At 38.9% G+C, this 10,336-nt stretch overlaps 1 protein-coding gene across 1 annotated transcript; it reads left to right on the top strand.

Moving 5' to 3' along the window:
- The first annotated feature begins 2,903 nt into the window (after positions 1-2,903).
- On the top strand, positions 2,904-6,409 carry LOC119356823 (small RNA degrading nuclease 1-like). The gene is made up of 12 exons (XM_037623810.1): positions 2,904-3,108; positions 3,188-3,367; positions 3,460-3,549; positions 3,676-3,744; positions 4,094-4,234; positions 4,310-4,426; positions 4,506-4,575; positions 4,709-4,809; positions 5,104-5,238; positions 5,318-5,425; positions 5,505-5,609; positions 5,751-6,409. Exons 1-12 carry the CDS (start codon positions 3,076-3,078, stop codon positions 5,991-5,993), a joined length of 1,392 nt encoding a protein of 463 aa, XP_037479707.1. The 5' UTR covers positions 2,904-3,075; the 3' UTR covers positions 5,994-6,409.
- The last annotated feature ends 3,927 nt before the right edge of the window (positions 6,410-10,336 follow it).

Here is a 10,336-nt window from a genome sequence, read left to right on the forward strand (position 1 = left end):
CGTATAGAAAAAAGACAAACATGCATTTTCAAATGGACTTTTTTTTGTTATTGGACGGTAATTTTGTTTTTTTGTACATCTTACAAATTACATTTTTTCAAAACAAAATTTCGTGGATTGGTAATGAATACATACGAGTTTTCACAGAATTATTTTTTATTTTTTCAAACTTTGAAATATTCGTTTTGATTTTTTCACCAAAAAAAAAGACGGGCACAAAGGTACCCGAGCACCAAAACTTCACAATCTAGAAACCATTGCTTCTTGTCCCACACTATTGTGGCATGTAGGTAGCAATGAAGCCCTTGATAAAACTATACTCATGCTCCATGGCCACAACTATCCCCTAAAAATACACAACTAGAAACCCAGGCTACCTGTTCCGAATAGATTGGAACCTCATAATAGATGTAACAATTCGTTTAAAAGATGTGGAGGTGGGAGACTGGATGTTAAGAGAAACAAAGTTATTGTGGATCACATATTTACTTATGTATAATTATTCGAGCATAGCATATCAAATTGAGTACACGGGAATAATAAACAAGAACAGAAAAAATTCCTTGAAACCGAAAGTTACATCAATAATTCCCGCAAAACAATACACCTCCGAATTACATTTCAGGCTTGTTTGGAAAGAGTTCCTTATTTGAGATTTGTTTGTTCAATTCTTTTCGAGATGTTTTGGTATTTAGCAACACAAGCAGACCTTATAGCATTGGAACGATTGAGCTGTCCATGAAATGGGTTTAAGCAACACTCGATTCTCCTATAGTCCTTTAACAAAAGATAGGCCATAAATTGGCGCCAGGACTATATCTCGCCCGTAGAGATTCCTATTAGGAATCGCCTACAGCTGGACTAGTATCCGGCCGGCCCATTTAGTTGTGTTGTTTCGTTTGGTCGATGGATTCGGTCGCTTTGGTGTGGTTTCTTTGTTTCTTTTCCTTACCCTTTTTTTCTTTGTTTTTTCACAGTTTTTTCTTTTCTTTCCTTCTTGTTTTGTGCCTTTCTTTTCTTGTTTTTTTCAATGTTTTTATCGACTTTTATTTCTCTTCTTTTATACTATGGTTTTATTTCTTTCTTTCTTGCTTTTATTCGGGGGCTTTTTGGTTTCTTCGCTTTTCTCTTTCTTTCTTTTGTCGGCTTTCTATGGGCTGTTTTTTTAATAAATGTCTATTTTTTTCATACATGTCTGTACGTCATTTTTTATATTTAAAACATTGGTTCATACCCATTTAACATCGCCCAAATAGATGTTTAATATTTTTCTACAAACACATGTAATGAATATCTTTTCAAATATGTGTTTTTTTTCAAATACATGTTGAAACATTTTTCAAATGATAAAAAAACTTTTTGTACAATACAATTTTTTTACATTGTATGAATATTCTTTGGAAATGACACAAACACAGTTTTGGAACTTGTGAAGATTTGTTTCACAAACTTGTTTTTACATTGTATGAACATTTTCAATAACATGTATATTTCTTTGAAATATGCAACAGTTTTAAATTGTCACAAATATTTTTCATACTGATTATTAACATTTTTTGTCTATATGATTAATGTTTTCTAAGTTTTACATTCACATTTATACACTTTTGGTATACAATAGAAATATATTTCTATACACATTTAATATTTCTTAAATGCAAAATTTACGTTTTTCAAAATTTTATGTAAACTTTCTTTCTAATATACATATTTTAATTATTTTGAAATGCAAAAAAATGATGTCAATAATTATTTTTGAGAAAACACACATGACATCATCATAACATGAGCCCGATGCGGCAGCTGGTTCTAGGCGAGTTCTTCCTAGGCGTCGCAGCGGGTGGCATATAGCGCTCACTGCGGTTCCTGGGATTTACTTTTTTTTAGGTGAGTCTGGGATTTACTAGTCTGCGAGTGTAGCGCTCACAGCGGTTTCTGGGCCATGTCCAGCGCTCGCTCGCCTAGTTTTTTTCTAGCTACCATGTTGTTTAACTGTTTTTTAAAAGTCAAAAATGGTTATAGTATATTTTAGAAAGTTCATGAATCCGGATTAAATTCTTAATTTCTAAAAATATTCACATAAAGGAAAAAAAATATCGGTTTGTTAAAGAGTATATTTGTGAATTTGAGAGAAGTCATGATATTTTTTAAATATTCGTAAATTGTAAATGCTCATGAAAAGCAAAATAATTTTGGATTTGAAAAATGGATGAATTTGAAAAAATGTTTGCGAGTTTTAATAAAATTATGAATTGTAAAATAGAAAATAAGTAAAAATAAAAATGAGAACGAAAAAGGAAAGAAAAAAGGAAAAAAATCTAGGGAAAGCCAAAAATAGAAAAAACTGGTTGGAAGTTTCACAAAATCAGTTGGTAGTTTCATTTGGAGAAATAACTGTAACTTCATTCATACCCAAAACTATTATAGATACATTTGCTTTGGATCTAAGATCAAATAAATTGGAAAGCAACTCACACAACTAAGAATTAAAATGAAATTTCTTGGAGATATCTTCTTCGTGGTATTAATATTTGCACGCTGAAATATCCCTAATATTTTAGTAAGAGACTGCAATTGGACAGGAATATCGCCACTGCTGCTCAGCCACATGCACGGATTTGATTATCAATAAAGGTTTTTGAAAGCCTCTTGAGTTGGCCATACAATAAAAATGAGAAGCTATGAGCGATGAACGTGCTTGGGCCGAAGATGATCCTCTAAAAAACGCTGTACGACTAGATGAGCCGGCCCTGTAGGAACGAAAATGCGCGGCGTGTACCAGTAAGCTAGTATTTGGCGCTTTAAGTGCCACATAGGCTTTTCCGCTATTATGGGCCGTTAATGGGCAAATCCTTCTACGAAGCTGCGTCGTTGGGCTAACCTTCAACTAGCCCTAGAAGCAGGACTTTTTCGGCCATCTTCCCGTGCCGCGCACTGCTCGACCGCCGCCGCCGTCTGCACCCAAAGCAATACGCCGCCGCGCCGCCTCCCTCCCAGCCACCATCTCTTTTCGACGCCGCGGAAGAGAAGGCCGTCCGAGAACAAGCCAAGCACCAACAACCCTTTCCCCTTCCGATGGGCGAGCGGCTCGCCGGTGCCGAGAAAGAGGTAACAAACAGAAGAGTCGGCGAGCGAGAACCTGCCGGAGAGGTCTGTCTCTTATTCCGCGTACCTTCGTACTTTCCAGGTGCTCGTGGAGATTGTGAGGTTCACCCAGAAGAACGGCCTGAAGGGGGCCGAGGGGGGATGGAAGGATTTCCTGGCTCTGAACGACAAGAAGTTCGGCGCCTCCGTCAGCGACCCCAAGAAGCGGACCAAGGACGTGCTGCTCGCGTTCCTCGTAACCTTCTCCAAAGATTTTCAGAAGGTAATACTTTGATTCAGAAGGTAAATGTTGCTCTGTTTTATGCATCCGGACCATGGCACTGACAGTTTTAGAGCCTCTGCTTTTGGTTCCAGTACTTTCGCAAATTGGTGAGGCGTCACGCTGAACGGAGAGCTATCGAGCAGTATATGAATGAGTTTTCCGGCAAGATTTCTCCGGAGCAGGTAATGTTCGCCTTCCTGAAGGGTTAATGTGAGCAATTGGGTTGCTGTATTCATGTACTAGTTTTCAAGCATATCAAACATTGTTTGGTGAACCAGTGTATTGATGTATATATTGTGCAAATGCAGAAGCTTGTTCAGTTGACGACAGAGCACCTTGACTACAGGAAAAACTACTACTTCCCATCTTATCAAGAGGTAGGTACAAGCTAACAAACGATGATCCAACATTTTGTGTTTCTTGCACGTTTTTCTGTCGAAATTAGGTTTTAGGCCAGAATAACTTTCATGATTGTTTTGCTTGGATCACATTTTCACATTGGTACTTGTACATCGCGTAGGATTCTTTATACAAAATCCAAAACATATTTATCCCTTGTCTAAGTTGCAAAGCTCAAGACCAATTTACAGTCTCATCTCCTTATTGTACTTTAGTAATTTTAGTGATGTAGTATTAGTATCTTGGACTCTTCATGTACTTGTCTGATAATTAAGGAATATTTCAGCTTCTCCACTACCAAAAATTATTGGCACTATTTATTTGCAGGGGTGGAAAGTAATGCGGATAGGAAAAGTTTCTAGTAGTATGAACTCTGGAGCCATGTTGGCAATTGACTGTGAGATGGTCCTTTGCCACGATGGTACAGAAGCTGTCGTCCGAGTATGTGTTGTAGACAACAAACTGGAGGTAACATATTATTTTGCTAAATAAAGTGTATTTAGATTTGTTTGTCCAGTCCCGCTAACATTCATTTTTTCCCAGGTGAAGTTGGATACACTTGTAAATCCCCTGAAAGCTGTTGCAGACTACAGGACACACATCACTGGTGTATCTAAGAAGGATTTAGAAGGAGTCACATGCTCATTAGTTGATATTCAGGTATGTTGTCTGTACAATTATCTTGCATTTTTTTTTATTTCCTTCGTGTGAGTTATATTTGTGTCTCTTTCTTCTGTAGAAATCATTGAAGAAAATCTTGGCCAAAGGAAAGATTTTGGTTGGCCATAGCTTATATAGAGATCTATATGGTAAGGTGTGATTGGATCATGTCTGATCTTCTTGAAGTAGTTATATTCAGTGCTTGTATTGTGTTTGTTAGACATGTTTTTTTCTTCGATAACATTTAACTCAAGGTCCTATTGTTCCTCTCTCTGATTTCAGCTCTGAAGTTTGATTACAGTCGAGTCATTGATACGGCATACATCTTTAAGTATGCGAATTTACCTACCACTTCATCAGCTTCTTTGAACAGCCTTTGCAAGGTATGGTCAGAGGGCACCATATAGCAGTGTTTTCGCTTCTGCTAAATGAGCAACATTTTGCACGCAAGACAAATATAATGACATAAAAGGACTGACTCCTTTGGGATCTCATGCCCCCCTAAACTATCTAGAGTAATGTTTGATTTCAGGATTGCGAGATACTTCCATTCTTTTTTTGGTTTAATTTTTTTTCCCTATTGGTGCCGCAAGCCGGTCCTCTTAGATCTTCAGATAGAAAACCCATGGTATGTATCTATGAATGCTAAATTGTTTACTTATGTTTTGTGCCTGTAGTCTGTTTGTGGGTATTCCGTTCGGGAAGACGGAGAACCACATAACTGCTTGAAGGATGCAGAAGCTGCGATGAATCTAGTTACCGCAAAGCTCAAGCATGGATTTAATGATCCCATCGAAATTGCGGAGAATAGTGTAAGAGTTGAAAGGAAGTTCTTAGTCCTTCCCGTTGTTATTCAAGTTGCTACCTGACTTATGAGTTTTTATTTCTTAGGTACCTGAACCTGACCAGATGAAGTTGCTTGCTCATAGAATTCCAGTCTACCTTCCTTGTCAAGAGTTGCTTAAAATTTTCTCTGGGAATCCCAGCATCGATGAGAAGGTTTTCTCAGAGCTTTTGTTGCTTGTTCGACAAACTTGTATGCATAAATTAGTGATTTATTCCCTTTCCTTTTCAACAGATTGATTCAAGGATTCGAGGCGAGTTTTACTCTACGTGTATTTCTTTTAATGACATAGATGAGGCAGATAAAGCCTTTGATGAATTAGATGGCCAAGAGACTAAGGTGCGTGTGACTTCATAGTTTGGTTCCTTACCGTAGTTTGCTTATTCAACTGAATTTCTGGATTGCACCAGTCTGAATTGCTGAAACATGCAGCGGCACACGATTAACCTTTGTACTTTATACTTTTGCTGAAACATTCAGGACTCCAGTGGGCGACTCCAAAAACCGGTACTCCTGAAGCGTGACAATGGAGATGTCGCGGGCTTCTTTGTCCGGAAGATGGTATATGGTTCCCGACTCAGCAATTCTGAAGTTTTGAAGAAGAGGCCACAGCCTATTGAGAACACGGAGCAAAGGAAAGAAGATGTCAATGGGGATAAGCGAAAAAGGCAAAGAACTAGCAAGAAGCATGCGAAGAAAGCAAAGGCACCGGTTATCGAGTGAAGAGCTTCAGGGGAGGGCTGATGCTGAGCTCATCTTGTTACAAATGGATGCTGATCAATTGTATGAGGTGTTGTCAGTGAAGGATTTTGAGATCAGACACGCTGGAAGCACTGGATGTCGAGAGGAACAGTTTTTTCATGACTCAGCAAGCATTTTTGGTGATCTCTAACCTCTAGGTCTTGCCCATCTAGGCGGTTGATAGTTAACCAAGGATCATGAAATGTTGTTCGCATGGAAGGGTTTGCTAACTGACTTAAACTTGAGCATACTTTCAGCTGAATTGATATTGCTGTTTACTGGTAGCATGTGGAGATCCACTAAATTGGAGGTTGGTAACATTTAAAAAAACACTAGCAGGCTATCAGAACTTGGAGGTTGGTGGATTAACTCCTAGGTAATATTGTGGTTGTGTTCAAGGTTCATTAGCAGAATTTTGCATAAGTAGTAAGATTTTCATTATATCGCAAGTGTTCGGTGTTTAGAATATCCTATAAATGAGATTCTTTTTCTTCTCACTGCTCATGAAATGTGGTAAACAACAACCTTTTTTAAAAACAAAACTAGCTAAAACTCGCATTTCTAGAGAAGTTAAATGTTGGTGCATAGCTATAGAGGATTATTTTGTTGCATGTTTTTTTGCAGGTAATGTTGCATGTTGTTTAATGCTTGTGGCATGATACAAAAATATCTCAAAAGATCGAACATACCACTGCCAACTCAAACCTCTATAAGAATATTAACAAAATGAGATAGTGTCTTTCTACGTTTATCCAAGAGAGCAGAAACGAATGCATTGCACATTTTATCTCTGCATTATCTCTCTTAGGTTGAAAATACATCTCTCCCCCACCACCTTTTTCATAAGAGGTAATATCACCGGGAGTCATAAAACTTGCGCTCAATGTTCAGTTTGGTGCTAAAACTTTAAAAATACGGATTTATGGTCACATAACTTGTCCCCGCGTGCATATACGGTGCTTCCTCTCGTATCCAGCCACATGGCCTGTCCACATGGCGTGCCAGCCCGGTGGAGGCCCACTTGTTAGTGGTTGGGAATGCACAAGGCACTAGGTGACCATAGCACGCTGGATTTTTTACAGAGAACTCCCTCACAATTTATTTAATGCGCACAAAGCCCTCAAATATAATGAAAAAAGATGGCACACATGGGGTTCAAACACGGGACCTGTCAATAAAATAGTCCGCCATACATCATTCCATCAGTGCCGATTGACGTTCAACATGATCAACTAAAATTCGTTTATAATCACAAACAGAAGCCCAATGCGAATTGAGTGACAAAAAAGGGTGGCCCAACAGATTCGATCTCTCAACCTCAAGCATGGACACACTGCAACTAAATGCTACACTAAGTACCAACCAGTGCCTGTAAAGAGAGAAGCCCGATTTTATATATTGTCCACGACCACTACTCGTATTCAGGTTCTTTTTCTCTCAGGCCGAATTTTCGATAACCGATCAGTCCCCAGTAAATTTGGCGGTCCCCGGAAAAAATGTTGTCGCCCAAAATTTTGAATTTAAATGACAAAAACTATGTCAAATATAATAACTTTTGTGTGCATACAATATCATAATGACATAGTTAGCTTAGTGGCAGGGGCCGCGATTCTATTCCTTGTATTGTGAAATATATTTTTCTTTATTCATGCTCATTTATAAAAATGGTCTCGAAATGTAACAATGAATTGAACATGCAAACTTCTATATAAGAGAGGAGTTGAGCTGACCACTGTAACATGCGTCACTTTTTTTTGCTAAATTAAATATATTTAGATGATAAAAAGATTTGAATTCAAAATTCATTTCAAAATTTTGGTAGATAAAAACTGGAATTGCCAAGATATTTTGAAACCCGGATTTTTCCAACCCTCTCGAAAAAAATGGAATAAAAAATTCTCGCTCATGACAGAGTTTTGTACGGTATGGATTAAACATTATACATTTTGAAACAGTTTTCTTAATTGCTTTTTGGTGAAAAAAGGCGAGATTTTCCGGTATCCAGTTTTTACTAGCCGAACCTGGGAAAAACGGAATCTAGGAAGAACTGCGTCTAATATAAAATCAGGTTTACCTCTTTACAGTAAGGAATATGTAGTTGGTGTAGTGGTTTGCTTGTGCATGGATGTACCCGAGGTGTATGGAGTTCAAATCCCTGCGTGTGTACTTTTTATTTTCATTTTTCACACCACCTCATGCTGACAAGTGGGACACACAAAGAGGATTATGCTCAATTAAATTAATTAAATACAGAGCAAGGGTGCTTCTGCAAAGAAAAAATGTAGCGAGCTGTTTCGGTCACTAACAATGGGCCGTAGCCGCGCTGGGGTGCCACGTAAGTGCGGGATACGTCTGAATATGACCAAAGTGACCGTATTTGCACAAGAACGCAAGTTGGATGACCATAAATTCGTATTTTTAAAGTTTTAGCATCAAACTGAACATCGAACACAAGTTCTATGACTCCCAATGATATTACCTCTTTTCATAACAACGTGTTTGGCTACAATGGGGAAATGAATTGGAGTTAACATGTGGGAGTTTGTTAGGGAATTAGGCATAGGAAGTTGATTTTTAGTCCCAATTCCAAGTTTGGTGTGCGGTGGGAACTACTTCCTCTGTCCCATAATGTAAGACGCTTTTTGATACTACACTAGTGTAAAAAAACGTCTTACATTATGAGACGAAGGGAGTAGTAAAGAGAATTTGAGAGTACCCTAAAAAACAGAGAATTTGAGAGGAAGTAGTATTCCTATTTATCTAATGTCCCTTATCAAGTTTCCTAAATAGGCCGTGAATGCTATTTCCTCTCAAATGACTCACTTATTGTGGCGTACCTGCGAGATGTTTATATAAATATCATTTGGCCCATTGGGGCCTTGTGGCCAGGATTTTTTTGGGTGGCCTAGGTGTTCCTAATTTGAGAGATTTTAACCTTTGCTGGCTTCATGGGGGAAGAGACAATAGCTTACAAATTTGCCAAATCTGCCCACATAACATAGCCACTGATGTCCATGTATTATCCCTAGCAATTACTTCCTCACTTTCGTCCTTGCACTTCAACTTCAAAACCTCCCTCACTTTTCTCCCAACAATTCTTAAGAGTGTGTATGCTATTTGCCACCATAGTTGATATGTCAAAGTTTGAAGCGTTTTGGATCAAAGCGGAGGGATTTATGGACGCGGTGCAGTTGGCTTGGAACTCAACATCGGAGGCTTAGAATGACTATCTCACACTTCACAACAAGCTGCGAGCCACAGCGGTTAGTCTCCAAAGATGGAGTGCTCGTTGGATTGGGAATGTGAAACTACAAATCTCCATCGCGTTGGAGGTGATAAAACAACTAGATATTGCTATGGATTCTAGGGAACTCTCGGCCGCGGAGAGGGACTTGAGGAGATGTTTGAAAAAGAAACTTCTAGGGATGTGTTCTCTCGAGAGAACCATTGCGAGGCAGCGATTGCGCCTGTTGTAGCTGCGCGAGGGAGACGAAAACACGAGGCTCTTCCATCAGCAAGCGAGTCATACACAGAGGAAGAACACCCTTAGATCGGTGAAACATAATGGCAACATCTATTCTGGTCAGGATGAGGTGGCGTCCGCGGTTGATGCTTACTACGGTGTGGCCTTTGGCACCATGGAGTCACGGAGTTACGCCCTCAATCTTGAGGAGCTTGACCTACCGCAGTTAGACCTATCGCAGCTTGAGGAGCCCTTCACCATGGAGAAAGTGGAAAGCGTGATCAAAGCTATGCCTTCAGATAAGGCACCAGGACCGGATGGGTTTATGGGCTGGTTCTATGCCACTTGCTGGAACATCATAAAACAGGATTTCATGAATGCTATGAACTGCTTCTACAAGGGTGATGTGAGGGAAATGGCCGTAATGTGTTGTAATATGTTCATAATTCGCTTATAGTGGGTTGCGGGAGTGATAGAAACCTAAGCCCGAGTAAGTGGGTTGTTTCGTATGGGATTAAAGGGGACTTTACACTTAATGCTATGGTTGGTTTTACTTAATGATCTTTAATACTCGCAGATATTGGCTAGAGTTTCAACCATAAGTACACGTAATCCAACAACGAAAAGTATGTTACCTTAAGCCACCCCCTCATATAAAACTATAATAATGATTATCGATCTAGTTATCAATTACTTAGGGACAAACCTTTTTCTCATTGTTCTCCAAAAGCTCTACTAAAGCAATTAGCTTTTTTCTTGTAAAACTATCTTTTTATTGATGTATTGTACTCCCTCTGTCCCATAATGTAAGACGTTTAGTGTCAAAAAACATCTTACCTTATGGGACGGAGGGAGTAGTTTC

The sequence above is a fragment of the Triticum dicoccoides genome, chromosome 2A (assembly GCF_002162155.2).
Source record: "Triticum dicoccoides isolate Atlit2015 ecotype Zavitan chromosome 2A, WEW_v2.0, whole genome shotgun sequence".
Taxonomy (NCBI): Eukaryota; Viridiplantae; Streptophyta; class Magnoliopsida; order Poales; family Poaceae; genus Triticum; species Triticum dicoccoides.

Bases quoted from the DNA above. Each gene is read 5' to 3' on its own strand.
- LOC119356823 (XM_037623810.1), top strand. From the start codon at position 3,076: ATGGGCGAGCGGCTCGCCGGTGCCGAGAAAGAG. The intron at 3,368-3,459 runs GTAATACTTTGA...TTTTGGTTCCAG, and splicing joins TCTCCAAAGATTTTCAGAAG to TACTTTCGCAAATTGGTGAG. The intron at 4,427-4,505 runs GTATGTTGTCTG...TTTCTTCTGTAG, and splicing joins GCTCATTAGTTGATATTCAG to AAATCATTGAAGAAAATCTT.